At 39.1% G+C, this 19,732-nt stretch overlaps 1 protein-coding gene across 3 annotated transcripts; it reads right to left on the bottom strand.

The window, feature by feature from the left end:
- Nucleotides 1-25: 25 nt before the first annotated feature.
- On the bottom strand, nt 26-19,659 carry LSM14A (LSM14A mRNA processing body assembly factor). Of its 3 annotated transcripts, none has more exons than XM_080365015.1 (10): nt 19,308-19,659; nt 11,335-11,498; nt 9,935-10,067; nt 8,784-8,903; nt 6,824-7,000; nt 6,457-6,519; nt 5,593-5,772; nt 3,912-4,083; nt 2,807-3,035; nt 26-1,376 (listed from the first exon to the last, which is right to left on the bottom strand). In XM_080365015.1, exons 1-10 carry the CDS (start codon nt 19,426-19,428, stop codon nt 1,353-1,355), a joined length of 1,383 nt encoding a protein of 460 aa, XP_080221141.1. In that variant the 5' UTR covers nt 19,429-19,659; the 3' UTR covers nt 26-1,352. The 3 variants fall into 3 exon arrangements, with proteins under 3 accessions (XP_080221141.1, XP_080221140.1, XP_080221142.1); XM_080365014.1 differs by having other exon boundaries at nt 8,784-8,906; nt 19,308-19,658; XM_080365016.1 differs by lacking the exon at nt 6,457-6,519 and having other exon boundaries at nt 8,784-8,906.
- Nucleotides 19,660-19,732: the final 73 nt, after the last annotated feature.

The raw sequence follows: 19,732 nt of genomic DNA on the forward strand, positions 1-19,732 counted from the left end.
AGTAATAATAACACAAGGCAGCAAATTAGGTCAAAACGTTTTAATCTTTGGATCCCTTTATTCCTGTGGCCTTCATATACATACACAGACACAAATGACCGGGTTTCTATTTCAGCATATCAAAAAGTTGTAACGAGTCATTCAGAATTGGCAAAAAGTCCGTCCTCTGTCATTTGTGATCCCGCGCTCTCAGAACCAGCATCGTTAATGTCTCCGAGCTATGGTCTATCAAAATGCAAACAACTTCAAACACTAAGAATTCTTTAAATCGCTTATGTCTACAGGTATTACAACAAAGTTAACATTTCAAGAATTGACAACTGGAGACATACTTTCATCCCAGGCATTCCAGGAGAATCACAAACTCGCGTGCCTGGCTCCATTATTAAAAAAAGTTAATATTTATCACTAAGTAAAATTAATTGCAAATTTTGACATATGAAAATTTCCTTTCTCCTTATTTGAAAATATCTCCTTAATTTGGTCAAATCCTGTGATATGCCGGAAACTACAAAACCAAATTCTTGTGAGAGAAGTGAAAAGCGTATCCAGTTTCATGTAATGGAAGAACATTTTCAAATATTCATTGTAGTCCAAATATAAAATCAAACATTTAAGCCTGAAAAGCTGCTAAAAGAAAGAAACAAAAACACACCCAACTAATTCAGTGTTCTTCAGCATATCAACTTTTGCAATAACACAGTATGTTTGCCGACTTAAAAATGTTTATTCTTTAAAAAATTAGTTGCTTTTTATACAGCTATACAAAGTTTGTAATGTTTCTTTGGCAATGGGATATAATGGAATTTTACAACTATATAAAAAGTTTCCTTTGCCTAAGAAACAGTATTTACTGTGTGTACATATCTGACTGACAAAGCAAGTTTTCTACTGTCCAGCACCCTAGTTGATAAAAGTACAACTATCTCAAAAGGGCTATTACAGGATTTCCAAAAAACAACCTTCAGTGGATCAAAACTCTCACAGTATCGACGGCCTTCTGCATACAATTGTCCTTACAACTTGAAGCAATTATCAAATACAGTTTAGTAATAAGAAAAAATCCTTTCCATGATGAAAAAATACTTAAACTCCATCGAAGTACTGCTTTATAATTAACTATACATAAGAAATTACTTATCCTTCTGCTTCAAATATATTTAATGCTCACTGTTTTCAAAGATGGCCATTTTTCAAAAGTAACTGCATTATACCCCTTTGAAATTAAATAGTTAAATCCCAGTGCTGGTGACAAGTATACAGCAAATTAACTTCATTCTTTGCAGAGATTGAAACTAATTCTCTGGATCAAGAAGATCTAGACGTTCACCCGGTTTCAGCTTTCTTGTAGACTATGCAGCAACTTTGTTGTCTTTCTAGAGGGAACAACAGTAAAGTATTAAAATTAATTCTGCAAAACAAGAATCACAAATTAATCTGGGGAAAGATGCACTTTGGTGGCTACTTTCCACCTTCCGGGATCAGGAAGGAGACCTCCCTACGCCATCAGGCTGGTGCTTGGTCAGCACACCAGTGGGTGCCAGACCGAGGAAGCAGTGCGTCGCTGACTAGACATGTGCCACCAGTCCTCAGTCTTTACACCCCCTCCCTACTTATCAGGAAGCCTGTGAAATTCTTTCACTCAGGAATTCAAATCTTTAATCTTCAAGTCCTCAGTTCAATTCATGCTCAGCTACCAAAAGTTTCTTTAAAATCACAGGATGAATTTTTTCCAACTCAGGAAGGAATAACTGAGGGATAGTCAGAAAGCTCCTGTGATTAAAAAAAGCCCAACCCACCTCACCCCCCTTTTTTTTAACATATATAGAAATATTTAAATCTGGCAGCAGAAAACAAAGATTCGGAGTTCAAAAAAAACTCCTAACTACTCATGCAGTGAGCCACCAGGAAGAGTTCTTCTGCTCCAGTCAGAACTGTTAAAGCCTACATTTACTTGCACTGATCTGGTTAACTGTATTTGTTACTGGCATGCTGATTAGGATCAGTATTAGCTCTGTTCCTTGACAAGTAGACGTCCGAGTTGAATTTACACACTTCATGCCAAGAGAAATAGCTTGTACTGAAATTATTGAAAGATTCTGGTTTTGTAAGCAACAGAGCTCTGCTGATTTACATAAATCTGTATGATCAATGAGCTTTCATAAACAGAATTTACATTATTTTCAAGAAAAAGTTCATCTAAGATACCAGCTACTGGATATAATTATGTCAAGTTATAATGAAAAAGAAGTGTGTAACAGGACCTTACAGAACTCAAGTATTTTTAAGTCTTCCTTTTTGCAAAGGGTCATTGCTATGCTTCAGTAACTTCAATTACTGTATTTTAGGGGTTGTACAGGACCTTAGAGGTCTATAGGCTTTGTGCCAACTCAAAAATTCAAAAAAGCTCCAAAAATTCAAAAAAGTTGGTTGCACATGAGAAGCAAGTCAAATTACTCTCTCTCTGTATTTCCCATTTTATAATATTGCTTAGAAGAATGCAATTCACATTAACACTTGTATTAAATCTGCAAAACTTTGAGTATTAAAAAAACTTCCAGCTACAGAACAAGTATTTAGGGCACTTGAAGAAAGTAAGCTTTTAGTTTTGGTTGCTGCCGATAGTAAAATAATGTTATGTAAATAAAATTTCAGCATTATGGACTTTCAATTAAATAGCTCAGAGTACCTGCAAAATACTACTCAAGAAATTCTAGTTCAACATCAAACCTAAAAGCATGAGTTTTTCTACCACCGGTTTCCAAGAACAGTGGGTCAGGTCACAGTAACATTAAATGTATTTTACCCTATATTCAAAGTCAGCAAACTCCCTGCCTCCGCGACCTCCTCTGAATCCACCACGAAAACCTCGGGGGGCAGTGAAACCACCTCTTCCACCTCCTCGTCCTCTTCCTCCTCGGAAGCCGATCCCCCCCCTGCCTCTGTACCCTCCACGGCCACGATTGGGACGCAGCGGTATTCCGAAGGTCTCTGCATTTAGCCTTCTTTCTTCAGCCCAGGTGGGTCGCCGTTCTCTGCCACACAAAGGAACAAGGATTGGTTTAAAACACACGTCAGATCTAAGACTGCCTTGGCTTCGCAGGAATCGCCAGAAAGCCCGTGAAATTAAAAGTGATACACTACCCACATTGTAAATCTCCACATTACCTCTTCTGCAAGAGTCTAGGTGTCTGCCACAATTCACTTAACTCAACAAAAAGGGGTATGTTCCAGTATCATTAATCATATATCAATAGTGCTGTAAGAGTTCCCCATATAGAACTACAGCCTGTATCCTCTGCACACAGCAATATACATAAAATAAATAAAAGCTGTCAGCAATTTAAGACAAGAAACAGAAAGTAAGAGTTTGCAGTTACAGATGTTACTTTACCTGTCAGTACAAACCCCCACCCCCCCAATTCAAAAGGGGTCAGCAACCCACATCATCCTGTCTCATAAAAAGGCGACAGCAAAATAAGCTTTCATTTTCCTGAAATGCTATCTTCCCCTTCAATCAACACTACTGGCCAAGGCAGTTATGTCATCTACTTAGAAACAATTACCAAAATACAGTCATAATTGATTTAACTAAAGTGGTAATTTAGCAGCAAAACAAAACCAAACCCCTATTTTAATAAATCTGGAAAGGAGATTTTAGAGCACGTACATTAAGTTCTAAAAGCATAGTTCTAAAACATTTTAAAAAGTCTTCCTATTGATGTACTGCACCTCGCCCACAAAGAAATTCCATACTTTATATTCCTGTTTTGGTTTTGCCCACTGCATGCGGAAATAAGCTTTACTCACTTCCAATTCAAGAGTCGACTGTAGTAAGTACTGCTGACCGAGGACCTTATGACATAAACATGCATTAAGGAGACTAACAAGCTTCCCCTTGCAGGCCATACCTATTGTCATCACACGAGATGTTATCAAAGAAGGATTTGGTTTTGTCGTAGTAGCAGTTGGGTCCAAGTGGATCTTCCTCATCCGCATTCCCTTCGCTGTTTTGGGTATCAACACCTGAGTCACCTTTGTCTTCTCCATTTACAGGCTTCTCTGGTTTCTCAAGTTTATCTTCTGGATAATAAAAAAAAAACAGAAGCCTTCCAGACCATCATACTAAACAAAACAGCACTGTTAACTGATTCCCAGACAGACAGACATGAACTATACCGAATGCTCAAAAATACAAAAAACTCTGCCAAAATTTAATGTGGAAGTCAAATAATTTGACACAAATTAGGATGTTTTGCTGCTGCTGCCTGGAGGTTTGATATCCTCTATATTCTCTATGAGTTTAATTAACAAAACCACCTGTGGCAGAATGGATTTGACAGCCACCTATTTTCTAACCTCCTAGCTCCCTCCTTTCCAGTCTTAAAAGCCTCACTCAGTCATTCCTGAAAAATGTCATTCCGTGTTTTTGCATGTCTCCTTTGTCTTCTGGCTTCGCTGTCATCTCTGAGACACACAGCCAGCATTTAAGACATTATGCTGTGAACTGACTTTATGATATATTTCTTTCCTGATAATGCCACAAGTTCAACTTACTGTTTTGACTGGTACTGAAAAAGCAGCCGACCATTCAGCATAGCTAACTATTACGATCATAAACTCATTCCTAAATGCTTACAGCTTAACGTCTCATCATGCTGTGCATGAACCTCAGATAGCCAACTCAAGCTCTCCACAACACACACACACAAATTACCACTCTGTCTCATAAAATATTTCTGTAGCTTTTTAGGGTTGGCTTTCCCTTTCCTCTATTATTCTGAAAAATGAGTATCAACAGCAAACTGCCAACTCATTTAAAAATGATCCAGAAAAAGAGAAAAGCACCAGAGAACAAATCCAATGGGACTCAACTGGTGGTTTTTCCCTACACTGAAATCTGATCATTTGCTCCTACCTTTTGTTTCCCAGCTTTCAGCCAATCATTTACTCAAACAGGGAACTCCCTATTTTAACTTGTAACAATTTTGTCCAAAAATAGTAACAGTAGTAACAGCCATGTTAACAAACAGGTGGCTAGTCACAAGAGAATGAGGGAATTAAAAAGACAACCCTGCTGGAGAAACAGAAGTGTTGGCAATATGGATTCAAACTGCTCCTGTGTTTCTATGGAAAAGGAAAAAAGCAAAGAAATGCTGGAAATGTTCTCAAATTTAACCTCTTGTGCATCCTCCAGCAAAGTTCTGATCCCAAACTCCTGTTCTTGTGATTGCTTTTGGTCCATTAATAATTGAAAACATAAAGCATGGGTTGTCTTTTATTACATCTTTTCCAGAACTCAGAAGTAAACTCAACACTATTGGGACTTCTGCTCAAGTAATCTGCATTTTTAACCAACAGACTCGTTAGAATATGCTTGCTATTTAAAAATTCCTTCAAAACTCAAATCATGAACCAAGTATCTGATTACGTAGATGATCTCAGATTACTTGTTAATTTTACTTATTTCTTAATGACTGCAAGTGAGACTAAATGTGGTATGCCACCTTTTGAAAGTTGTTCTCCAAGGTAGGATATTAAAACAGCAAGACAGTTTTTCCACACTCAAATCTTAAGCAAAAATTGGTTTACCTTTCAGTTTAAGTTTATTATGAAATTCTCTATCAATTTCCTCCTTGTTGAATTGTGCATTTGCACTTTCAAAGTCAAAGTCCTTCTCAAACTTCATTGGACCATCCCTCCTAATGCCAAATCTTCCTCGGCCCCCTCTGTGACCTCCACGGCCCCTCCGTGCTGATGGTCCACCTGGAACTGAAAAGAGGGAAATTGTTCGGTTTGGTTTTGTAGACTGGATTTTCGTTGAGGGTGGGGCATGGTTGGTTTTTTGGGTGGGGTTTTTTATTTTGTTTTTTAATTCCTGGTTAACAGGTTGGGACTTTATGCATCCTCTTCCTGCACTTCTGTTGTTTAAAGTCCTGGTGGAGCAGCTTGTAATTTGTAAATTCACTTACAATAATCACAACAGTGACACAGAAAGCATAATGGTACTAAACGACTTTCTAGAACTCATTAAAAGCTTTCATAAGAAGAGTTAAAATGTTAATGACTTTTCAGTCAAGTATTTTTGTAGAAAGTTAACACTTTTTTTTCATGCTGTTGTGTTTATAAATCCATTAATAGCGCTTGGTTTTGCATTTTTATTCCAATTGCTTAATACAGAGCAAACAGAAGAGATTTTTCTCTTTAACGCTGACTTTTTGTGCTTGTATTATTCTGGCCCAGGGCAAAGTTATTGTTACCCATTAGAAACAATTATGTAAAAGCCTTTTAATAGATGAATTCTTTATTACTGTAATTTGAACTGCAAGATTTCTGGATGTTAGAAACAAAAGTCCTCGCAGTTTTGCAAAGTATACACAACACTGTACTTTAGCAGACTTGAAGACTTAATGAAGTCTGAAAACAATGATAGCTATTTCTCAAAACAAGATTTACCAATTTGTCGTTTGTTTTCATTTCTGAGTTCATTTTCTGATCTTGAAACCTTGTGTGCTTCAGCTAAAGTTGGAAATAAAAAAATTATTTGTTTATCCTATTAGGTATTTTTGATCATACTTTTGTATATAGTTATATGGTTCAGATTTTAAAAAAATCCAAACCTATAAAAGCAAACCACAAGTTTAATTCATTAAAGAAAAAAAATAACAATTTAGAATATATGCTTGACTTTAGAAAGCAATTTATGTAATCCAGGTCTCTGCTGACCAGTCTACCAGCAGGAAAATTCCTATATTACCCTTAAAAAGAGCACTTCATATGTGTATGGAAGAAAATAAACTGTATGAAAATTATCCAAAACTACCTCGTCTGTGCTCTTGATTCTCTAACGATTTTTGGCTAGCAGACACCAAAGGTCTGGCTGGTACAGGACTCCTCCTCCCAACTGGTGCTGGAGTAGGCAAGTGGGCTGAAGCTGTTTGTACTGCTTGTTCCATGGTGGGGCTCCTTCTCAAGTGATCTATCTGAGGGCTGGAACGACCTGGGAAAAAAAAAAAAAAAAAAGAAAACCAAAACCCAGAGTTATTTCTCATCTACAGATTTGAGTTACTGGTCTCAACCAATCTAGGCTGACAGATTTATCTGCCTTACCAGTCAAAGACAGCTGTGTCCAAAGAAGAAATAAATATTTCTGCACCCTCAGATCCACTAATCCAGAATGAAGGATATTTAGCAATTTCCCTTCCCCCAGTCTAAAAGAAAAAAATGGGTAGGACAATTAATCCCTACCAACCCATCCATGATGCGCATTTAGCTATGGAATGAAATTTTTTGATTGACAGGAGGTAAAAATACTCTGCTTCCCTAGAAAGCCAAGTGGCAAGTGACTGCTTCCAGAGGCAGAGAACCAGTTGCGATACTGAAATTTCATCTAGTGCACTCTGTTGTATAATTACCACAAAATAAATGAACAGTGATGGCTACTGCCAGCCATAACGCAGATGAAGGAGCTGTGAAAGCTTCCTCACGAAGTGCTGTTCATACATTTCAATTTGCAGCATGAGTGACTAGAGCCAGAAGCATGATTAGAATGGAGACATTTGATCTGGCCAGACAAGTTTATGACATCACATAGGTAAATCTACTAAGAAGTTAGAATAAGACTCCAGTCCCAGTTAAGAAAGTAAGACCGCATTCCATAAAAAAAGCTGAACAAAAAACCCCAATAACCCAACCCCAAAACCAATCACACCACACTTACAAACTACAAAGATGACAAAATATTTTTAAAAGCTAACACACAGAGGAAAAAGCTTTTTAGTGCCCCACAGTAAATTCTGTGGCAGAACGTATTTCATCTGGAGAATATGTCATATATTAGTCTGAGAATCATACAAGTTTTAATTTCACCTACAGAAAACCAAGCTACTCTTTCAATAGACAGCATAAATGCTCAGCATACTTTTTTCCCCCTACAACTAACGCAACACAGTAGAATCTATTTTTGGTAATCCACTCAATCCTAGAAAGCACAAACCTCAACTAGAATTTTGGAAAAAAAAAACTTGTTTGCTATGAAGCGTTCTGCCTTTTAACACGACTGCATAAACTTAAAAAAAGCATTAAGAATGTATCTTAGCACACACTGACTCACAGCAATAAAGAGTGGAAGAGCACGAAATAATGTCTTTCGGATTTTAAGGAGCAATCTTAAGAGACCTGCATGAAAAGTGAGGGTGAAGGTGCTCAGCATCTTTTTTTCTTTGCCACTCTGCATCAACCATTTCCTTTTTGCTTCTTTCTTTCTCCAATATTATACAAACTATCCATACAGTTTCTATCACTATTAAGCTGACTTAACTGCCATGTCACTATCTCTACAGGGAGCCAAGCCGGCTGTTAATGTTATTTACATAAATATGCATTAACAAAAAATATTGTTAGGAATAAAAATTTAAAAATTATAAGCAGGACTTCAATCAGCATGAAGTATCTTCAGTTTTGTCATGATATCAGTAAAACTATATATAGAATTTCCATATGTACCTATTTGCTAACATTATTCAACTGAAATAAGTCCTGCTCCTCAATACAGATGCTTTAAGGATAACAAATGTGTTGCTAACAGTTATGTATCCAGCATGCCAAGATGTAGGAAAACACATTTAAAGAGCAAGAACAAAACCTCTCAGTGCTTTCTGGTTTTAATACCAAGTGTTTTCATGACAGAATTCAGCTAGTTTTGTTAGCATTTCTGGAAACTACTTAAGTTATGGGGGCACAACTGGTCAAAAATGATCAAAGAGTTATTCAGTAAGATTTACCTTGAGACATCTGTGTTTTTAGAGATCTTGCATCTGTTGTAAATGCAGAACCCACTGCAGTGCTCTGGGACATGCTAGCGCTGGCTGAAGAGTCTGTTCCAAAAGATGTTAATGAACCTCCTGCTTTGAAAGAAATAATATAGTTGTAAAACCTGGTTTAGACCTTTTTTTTAAAATTAGTACTAAATGATTAGTGAAGCCATATTAGGTGTATTATAGAATGACCACCTAAGTCCGCCATTCCCATACACTTGGGAGTTTAATGAAATGTATTTCTTCATAGTAAGTTGGTAAAACTAACATCTTGATGCTTTTTATCTAAAAATAAGTAGAAAAGCACTGCTAACTGAATATCACAAGTATTAACATAGCATAGTCATAACAGCATCATACAGAATAATAAATAAACATTATTGGCATATATTTCACTTAACAGCTTTAACCAAAAATATGACTGTCACATCTTATTAACTGGTATCAAGTTATGGCCAATTCTACAGCCTTCTTTTCGCATGGCCAACATTTTCAGCACCAGGAGTAGCACTGATGCCCTAACAGTTACAAAAATATATGTAAAAAACAAAAAGGTGAAATAAAAACCTTTTGAGGGAGGAATCAAAGTTGGTTGGTGAGTCTAAGAGAGCACGTGCAGTATAAAAAAAATACTTCAAGCATGTACTTCATGCCAAGCTAACCTCTCATGAATAGCTGCAGGAGTGTGCTGGCACATGGACTACTGAATAATCCAACCCCTGGGTTAAGGCACACACCACCTGGTCGGTCAACCTGGGATACCAGATGTTGACAGCACAGCTATGGGGCTTTTGTGGAAGGGGTGCCCCTGCCACTTGGGAAATGTAAGGAATACACGATCAATGTAATGAATATGTATGAAATAAAAGGAATTCATAAATACAGGAACCTTTCCCCACTTCTCCCTCTGAAATAGGATGTTTAGTTCTCAATCATAATTGCTTTGATTTGACTACGAAGAACTACTTTTGAGCTGAACTGTGGGACTGATTACAGATAGAAGACTTGGGATCTGCCCTTAGGGTAAGACTGATGGAATAGTAACCACTGATTACTGTCTAGGCACAAGCCTGCAACTTCACTTATGGGAAAACACCAAATAATAAAAATGAACATACCAACTCCAACAGCACTGAACTGCTGTCCCACCAGTGGGCTTGGACTGAACTGACTGTATGCAGGCATTCTGCCAAAAGGACCATAGGACCCCACAGACTGGAATGAAGATGTAGTTGAAGATCCTAGTGAAGACTAAAGACAAAAAACAAAAAGCAGGAAATAGTTCTGCAAGGTAAGATGTGCAGAAACTCTAGAACCATTCATTAAATTTACCTTACCACCACCACTGTGGCCAATACATATAGAAGACCTAAACATTCATAAAGTTGCATTTTTTAATATCAAGAATTTAACTGCTTTAACACAGAAGCAAAGAAAACACAAGAAAAATAAATCACACACATTATTCTGCATGAAAACCCAAACCAGCCAACAGTTAGCAGAAAACATTTTCACAAGTACTTATACAGTTTAGAGAGCACTTTTACCCTTTCCAATATCACTAACTTGTGAAAACAGTACCATAAAACTTTGCACTCTTTTCCCTACAACCTCAGATACTGGACTCTTCTGTCAAACGGATGTGTAAGCTTCTGTTGGCAACTTGAAAAATGTCCTCTCTTTTCCCCTAAGTTTCAAAAGCCACACAAAGAATGAAAGACCCAAACATACTGGAGGAGGGTGGGGTTACTATTACTGGGGTTAGCAATTTCACAGATCACAGCTGCCACTTACAAAAGGAGCTGCACCGAATTTAGCAAAAGACTTTAAGAAGATTGCAAAGGTAATTTGTAAGGAAATATCAAGAATTTTATATTATGGAATTATCAAGTTCCATTTGAACCATCATCCATCTTGCTCTCAGGGATGATTTTAAGACATCCCACAAGCACAATCAACAAGCCAACAAATTTTAAAGATCCAAAGTAACTCTCTCTCAGTCCATTTACTATGAAGTAACAGATTAATTCACCCTCAAGGCTTCAAGCTGCAAGCTTCTCTCCCTTCAGCAACCAAGTATTCCCTTTGTAAATAGCTGCCCTTTAGTATAAAGCCTATATAGCTAGATAAAACACTTTAATCACTAATGATCTGAAGAAATTTCAGTATCTACTTCATTTGACTTATACCAAGTCCCATCTTTCCAGTAAGTCTTGCATACGTGCCCTCCTAAGCCAAGTAGCTTCAAAAAAAGGCATCAACGCCTACCGAAAGTCCTTACCTGTTTCTGAAAAACTGTCTGCTTTGGCATCCGGTACATTATGCTAGAGTTACATTTCAACCTTGAATTGCACAATTAAAGACACAATTCAAAAGAAGAAAATCTTTCCAGAGTTCTTAACCTTGGGTTGTGATCTTTACAGCAGTAAACATTTTAATTTTTAAACACTCACGTAGAGGGTACTTAAAGCTACCAGGTTTTAGCTTCAGCAACATCTAAAAATATTTTTTGGCTTACCTGAACAATAGCAGGATCCTGTGGCAAAGAACACTGAGGCTTTGGTGGCTCACAGACAGTTAGGTCTTTAATGTCACTGCCACGGAATATAATATACTCAAAGACTTCATCACGAGGTGGTATAGGTCTATCAGTTGGTCTATCTTCTGTGCCAAAGGAGCGAACTGCAAAATCGAGGAGAGAGAAGAAAATAAGAGCATCCTCCATTCACCAAAAAAGTTTTCAATTATACTGCAGAGATCAACAGCTTTAGAAAGAGTAATATTCTGTTGAGCAAAAAAGCTTATTAAATAGACAGCATACTCTTTGCCATTATCAACTGGTCAGACATAAGTAATTTGATCTTAAAAATTTCTGTTAAAAATCAAGCACAGACACCTCTTCTATTCCTTACTGAGACATCATTTATGCTGTCACTCACACATTGAGTATTTTGACCGGTTCGTGAGGATAAGGGGCAGCAGCAAAGCAGTTTTTGCTACGTTCACACTTTCTGGATATTATAGCAGCAGCAACACCAACAAAGGCTGGTATGTCAGCTCTGTGACTCAAGGACTAGATGAGTTTACATACTTCATATTCTGCACTTGTAAATTAGAAAAAAATGCGCTACTACTACTAGAAACTAGACTATTAAAAATTACCAAAACCAAAGCATTTCTCAATAGATTCAAGATCTGAATCAAGTTTTACATAAAAATTAGAAATTCTGTGGTATGTACATACAACTTTTACTAAGCAAAATGCATTCTTGCTGGTGTAAGGTTCATATGATCTCTGTCAAGTTAAACTCACTGGGGCACAACTGTCTTCCTCAGCAGGTCTGCATAGTGTGCAACATATCAAGACATTAAATTTATTTTTATGTACTGAACTGCAACAGCTTTCAGATTGTGTAGCGATGAAGCTTACCATGCTTTTCCCTTTGCACTACATATAATCACTACCACTGTACACAGATAGCATCACTTGCACTACCCTTTCCAAGGCTTCTCACCCTGAGACTGCCAACCCTAGGTGAACATAAAGTGAAACAAACAAGTGCATCTGATTAAGAGCTATGTCTCCAACAGCTGGAGTTTTGTAAGCAAAATTTAAACCATTAATTGAAACTAGAGTAGGGGGCAGGGGGGGAATCATGACAGTCACATTCTACTGAAAAACAACTTGCTGCAGCTTTAGCAATCCCTCCTGACTGTCTTTGTTCTAGCCTTTTAAAAGAGGTTTTTTGTTTGCTTTGTAAGGTACTACAGTTTATGCTGAGAAAACATCTGTATTTTGTTTTAATTTACCAGAATTAGTTTCCCCTCCATTTTCAGATGCATCAACAATTTGGAGACATCATTAGGCACTTATTTGCAGCCATAAAACCATTAGTCAAGAAAAGCAGAGTTTCCTGTAGAGGTGTACAAAGTGATACAGAGTCATTTCTCAGGCTGCACCAACCATCTTCCATCACTGCTGCTTCTTCTAATACTGCATAAACAGAGCTTATCAGTCAAGTATTACAAATATTTTTGAGAAGCATAATTCAGGGGTAAAGAGATCAACTCCACACTACAATGAAAAATAACATTAAGTGGTTACAATTATCTTGTTCATACTTACATCATCTACTGAGCTGAATTTAATCAACTTTTCTATTTCTGTTCATCTGAAAGTCTGCTCTGAATGGTACTATAAAATGTAAGCGCTGTAAAAAGGCATATACTGTTAAGTGAATTTCAATCTTTGTAAGATAAATGTCTTTTCTTTCTCTACAGAAAAAGATAATCTGAAGCTGAAGAATTTGCAGAAATTAACTCTAAGTAATACACAATAGCTTAACAACATTGTCAACTGGTCATATGCATTACCTTAGTTCATTCTGTTGTTTTCTATTCATCAGGCTTTTCTATCTCACTGACTTGACCGAGAGAGAATCCACCCTCACTTTCTGGCCATCCTATACTCTACTGGATAACTAATAAATTAACTTGGCTCTTCATTCCATCATTTGACCTACTGTCTTGGTAAGTAAAACTGAAGTTGATTTTGCATTGGTTCTTTCTGTCCCACGCTGAAATGGTTGCTCCAGTAGCCATTTTGTCTATGAAGGTGCACAATAATGGCCAGAGCACGATCAGTAAGTTACTGAAGTATTTTACTTTCTAGCGAAAGTGAAGGAACCAAGCAGCAGGAACACCACGAAAAAGGGTAGTAAGCTAGAGAATCACATCCCACCTTTACACAGAAATTAAAGTAAGATGAACTATGGAAGAAATCTGCTTTGAAAGTACTTCTAAGTCAGCACTACGCTGCATGGATAAGTATTTTACTATTAATACCAGCATCACATGACACATATAGCAATACTTAAACTCCTGGCAATTACCTTTCCCTGTTCTAAATCAATTGAAGAGAAAAGTGAACAACCTTACTTTCATCTAATGACACCTTAAAAGAGGTAAAGGTATTTTACTGTATGTCAAAAAGAATTTATCTTTCTCCCCATCATAAAGTTATGAAAACAGCAAAATAAAACATTTTAAATAGCAAAAAATTAACCTTTCAGAGATTCAGTTGTCTGTGCAACCAGACCAAGACACTAATAAGGTCCTCAATAGTTTTGCAACAAAACACATAAAGAACCGCTACTAAGAGTTTGGGGTTTTTTTCCCCTACCTCTTCCCTGCCCCAAACCAAACTGGTTTTAGTTTCTGCAAAATATAAAGACAATTTTGTCCAAAGAAGACAAGCTCTGCTGGGGAGGGATAAGCAAACTTGCTCTGACTGGGAGTTCAACCTTCCCCTCTCACCCCGCAACACAACAAAAACAACCATTCCCAAATCTCATTTCCTTCGAAAGCAAGGAACCAGAACTGCATGTGCAGTAATTTAAGAAAGCAGTTCAGCATAAGGGCTACTGAATGTTTTCACAGTATCTATCCCAACTAGGTTCTTCAGATAGCAGTACAACATAAAGAGTTGAATGTTACTTTTAATATTTCTCAAAGGGATAAATAGCTATCTTTCCAGTTTCTTCTGTCCTAGCCTGGATTAGGATATTACATAATCTGAGCTCACTCAAGACTAATGTAAAAGGTGGCCAGTGCAACAAGATTTCAAAAGAAATAGCTTTTACCATAGCTTTGCATAATCAGAAATACTAAGTTGCCAGAGCATCAAAACCACACCGTATGGAAGTGGCAGCAGTCGTAGAGCTCTATCAAGCGCTCTCTCTTGGGGTACTTCCCCAGACTACACCCCTCCTTCAGAACAAGGTGCAGTGGTTCATATATAGCAAAATACTGAAGAGTGAGAGGAAATGAAAATAAGCACGTGGAGGATAAGGTAATCTTACAGCACTTACCAGGACTATGGTAAGTCCATTTAATCTTACTTTGGTCAATTTAAGGTTTTTTGTGGGTTTTGGTTGGTTGGTTTGGGTTTTGTTGTTGGGGTGGGGGTTTTTTTGTTTGTTTATTTTTAATGAGTTAAACTGTCTTAGGGTCTTGCCCACTAAAGGCAACCATCACATGTTAAAAGCAAACTTATTTCTTGTCAGCATAAATACACACAATTAAGTACCTAGCTAGAAAGAAACCAACACTGTTGAGTCTAACAGGATTCATGCATGTGACTTTATGCCCAAGTAGTTCCACCAATTTCATATCAAAGCACTGCAAATATTTTTGTACAGATTTTGACTGACTTCATTCAATGTTACTACTACACTATATTTCAATGTATATTACTGTATTATACTACTATAGCATCCCAGGAAAACATCACAGCTTTCTCTATCAATTAACAGAAATGACTACCCATTGATTAACTCAGAAAAATACTGTGTTAATCAGAAGCAAACCTATATATTCTACTAGCAAAAGAGGACTGTTCCCACATAACGTGAATCACTGGCAAATAGGTGGTTCAGTCTCTGTATGCAGCACTGACACAATCTTATCAGCCTGACTTCATACATAGCGTACACACAGAGAAATCAGTCTCCCCCCATGCTTAAGGCACCCAATGAGAAGCATGACAACTATGAGACCACTTCAGCTCCCACCTCTCTGCAATACACCACAACCTTTTCCCTCTAAACATGCTCAGATGCCTGCACACCACAGTACAGGGAAAGTATTAATGTGAAGGAACCAGTTTGTGGCAGGCTCGTACCTTCTGAACAATTAATTCAGTCTGCATTCCCTTATTTGCAGGGGTGGTAAGTTAACAGGCAGACAGATATGAGAGAAGTAGCCAGGAGTGCGCTTTGACAAGAGGAATTTTTCTGCTGTGACACACTATGCACAGGACTGGTTTGGCACACATGCCCTAAACCTCAATACATCAAGGAAGCATGTCACTTAACTAAAAAAAACAATTTCATAAAAACTTGATACAGATTTAACACTTCCCTTCCCTGCTCCTACCCCTGAACTGTAAGAAATGCTTAAGTCTTCACCAGACTTTAACTTTCTTCTGTCTATGTCTCTGAGGCTTTCACTCAATTAATACTGCATAAAAGTCTAAAAGAAAGGGAAGTTTTCTTTTTCATGTGTCGTTAGGCTAGGGAAAGACTATCACAGATGGCTGAAAATGCCGCAAGTTTAACTACTATTCTGTTAACATACATTAATTATAACGGTTCCAAATGCAACTCTCAGTGGTCCAACAGCTGATAAGTGAAAACTGATGCATGATACCAGAGAGACAGCATGTAATTTCCTTGTTTCTTATACTCAAAATCCTAAGGATTCCCTTTTGTTGGCAGGGAACAGCCTTTTCTGACCCAATGTGACTGATCTTACACAGCTTAGCCAGATTAAAAATCTATCTCTTCAAATAGGTGCTTTGAAATAGGAAGACATTATGTATCACTAGCATGAAAGATCACATCTAGTTTTAATGCTGCAACACACAAGATCCACAATCTGTCATGATTATTCTGTAACTGCCCCAGGTAGGGCTTCAATCCGTTTACAGCAAGAAAATTTTACTCTTAACCATAGCTTGCTAACACTTTATTCTTAAATTGGTTGGAGTTAATGGTGTTTAAAAACCTAAGTATGAATTAGAAAGATGAACTGGAAAGACATGCCAAGTTAATTTAACTTGAAACTTGAGAATAAGAGTGGATGTTTTTTGGTTCCAAACAGCAGCTCTGAAAAGATGGCAATCCAAAGAAAAAATATGCGCCACTAACACATAAAACCCTAAAATACTTGTATAGCTTGCTTAATATTTGGAATCTGACATAGATGGAAGTCTTCCTCTAATGTGCGTGACAGAGGCCACAACTTTTGCTAGTGGCAGGATCACAGCTTTGTAAATAAAATGCTGATTAGAGAATTGTAGGAGATTGAACCTCAGTAAGTCAAGACTACAATCAGCAGTACCCTGTCAGCAAAAACTTATTTCTGTCTAAAATTGCAGATTTAAGAGAAATGAAGGTATTCCACACGTACAACTTCACAAGATTGATTTCAGACTTCAGTTTGCCCACAGAAGTCCTATCATTATGCAAATCCGTAGTTATTCAAGAACAGATTCTACCTTTACGTTTGCACTTTATGAAACAAACAATTTCAGTGATTTTAGTTAGGAAATTAATAAGCCACCCTGCGCTCGACCCAGGTTAACAGTCACGTGGAGCCAGCTACATAGCAGATCAACTGGAAGCATGAAATCACCTTTTGGGGCCTTTTTTGTCTCTTTTTGGCAGAAAATTTGACATTTGTGCCAAAGATCCATGGTCTGGTTTGACTTCTGTACTCGCCACAGGAGTAAGAGATAACAATTAACTGGTCAACGTATTTACAGCTACTGACAGTTCAGAAGGAAGATCTGCTTTTTTCACGTATGGACCCAACCACAATTAACCACACTTGCCACCTCACATATATGCTACCATGTCACATTCATATGACCTAAGTCTTCATTTATTCAGAAACTTCAATACTCTAGAGTTCAGCATTTTGTTCACAAGCACAGTGAACTGTTTTGGTCTAATACAGTTGTTATCAGCTTCCAGATTGATCTCAAGATTTTTGTTTCCAGGTGGCCTAGAAATACTGGTTTATTCTCTTCTGAATCATGACACTATTACAAAACACGCATTCTTCAGCTAACTCAGCCAAGTTTTATTAAAGCAAATTTAATGGTTTACATTTACATTTCTGATGAGAGCTATGGGAAAAAAGTAGATTAGATTTGTAACTGTAGTTTGATCTATCTTAAATACGTACACTTTGGCAGATATGCCATAACATGACTTAACCACACTTGAGAAGTCATGCAAAATTGGCTTGGTCAGCACTAAACCTGTCTAATTTAGGGCAAGACTATCACAAGCTCCTCAAGGTCGATATTCTTGTAAGTGCTTTTGTACAAACCTTAACAATCACAACATGCTACTGGAATTTCTAAACATCTATTCACAGTGCTCACCTTCTTCTCATATAAACAAATACTATCTGCCATTTTTAAACAGATAATGCAATTCCAGAAACAGTAATTTAACCTAAAGGCAACCTCAGAAGTGGAAAACACATCTTGAAAGCTACATGCCCCATAAATGAACTATGCAAACCTGGGACCTGGGACCAAACCTACTATAAGGCATTTCAAAGCATGCATACAGGAGTTCATAAACAAAGCAACCTATTTCTTAAATAATAATTGGAAGGGGGTGTGGGGGTGGGGTGGTCTTAAAGTGACAATGCACAAGAACAACAATTACCGCGAAGGCCAATGTGAGATGAAAGCAAAGAAACTGCTACGTGGTATCAACTCCACAGACTAATAAACAGCACCTATGTAAAATGTAACAGACTGTCGTTATGCTAGAAGGCTAAGCCTATCATAGCAAACAGGAACTGAGGTTTGGAATACTCTCAGTCCCAAACATTTAATTCGCATGAGGAGCAATTTTCCCCCTTACCTGATGGCCAGATAAACTCTCTGCTTTTACATATGCTTTAAATTATTTAGCAAGACTTTACAGAGTCAAGAAATGTAAAATACCACTGAGTTTTGCAGAATCTATTAAAAAGATGTTGTTAAAAATTCTATGTTTTACCTGAATATTACACACTCACTGCCACGACTAATACACCTGTATTGAGTGTGCATTATAATGTGCAAGAAACAGCAAAGTCCTTTGGACACCCAGTTTCAGAAATTCTCTATTTTACTCCCCAGCCTCTGACTACTCTTCTCAGTATACTTACCATCCTAACTTTCTTACACATACATCAGCCTTCTTTGTCGATAACCTAGCACTCACAGGACCCCCTTTAGACCCGAGCTGTCTCCTACCCCAGAATGAAGAGTTCCGGCCCTGTAACCTGTAGGTCTGGAATTCTTACGATGCAAAGAAATCCTCTTCCCAGCCTTCCTCTCCTGCACCGCTTCCGCCGCTTAGGGTTTCATACTTTTACTCTGTTCGGGACTCCCTGGAGCAGCCCCTAACGAAGCAGCGTCCCTAGCTCCTTTTAGCGACGGTCCCGCCGCGGCGCCTCGGCGCTCTCCCTACGCCCTCCCGCAGCCGGGGGCGCAGCCCGCGCGGCGGGAGCAGGGGCCTCCGCAGCGCCGTCGCGCCGCCGCTCTCCCAGCCCCTCACTCACTTCCACCTCCGCCGCGAAGCGCCGCGGGTCGCCACAGCCCCGCCGCAGCCGCTCCGCCGGGGAGAATGGCGGGAGGACGCGCCGCCGGCCGAAACTACGCGGGCTCTTCCCAAAGCACCGCCAAACCCCCCTCGCAGCTGCTGCTGGGCCCGCGTAGGCTGCAGGCCTCCCCCTCGCCGCCCGGGCCTCCTCATCGCCACGGACGACTCTGCCGCGGTTTCAGGTTCTTGCTCGATCCCCGACGGGCCCCCAACGGTCCCCACGCCACCGCACGCACCGCGGTCCCGCTCCCCACCCGCCCCCTCCCCGAGGCGTTGCCGGGCCGCCAGGGCCCAGTCCTCTGCTCCGCCAGGTCCTTACCCTTGGCCAGCGCCACAGTAGAGTTTTCGGTGTCAATGGTGTATAAGATCCCTTCATAGCGGATCTCGGCCTTGGAGATAAGGCTGATCTTGCTCCCGATGTAGGGCGTCCCCCCACTCATGGTGCTGGCTCCTCGGTCAGGGACACCCCCCCTCCTCCCCTGCCGAGCGCTCCTGAAGGCAGGCACACGCAACTAAACAAGCTCGACTCAAGAGTCGTAGTAGGCGCTCTACTCCTCCCGCTTCGAGCCCGACCTTCCGCCGATCCCCCAGCGACGGCTCTCCCTGCGCAGACTCCCTCAGCACACCCCGCACCAAAAGCACCCTGAAGCTCCCAACATGGCCGCCGCCTTCATCTTCCCTCAGAGCCGCCCCCCCTCACTCCAGCCGCGAAATGGATGCCGGGAGTGGAGCTGATCTCGCGAG

This window comes from Falco punctatus, assembly GCF_963210335.1.
Source record: "Falco punctatus genome assembly, chromosome: 14".
Taxonomy (NCBI): Eukaryota; Metazoa; Chordata; class Aves; order Falconiformes; family Falconidae; genus Falco; species Falco punctatus.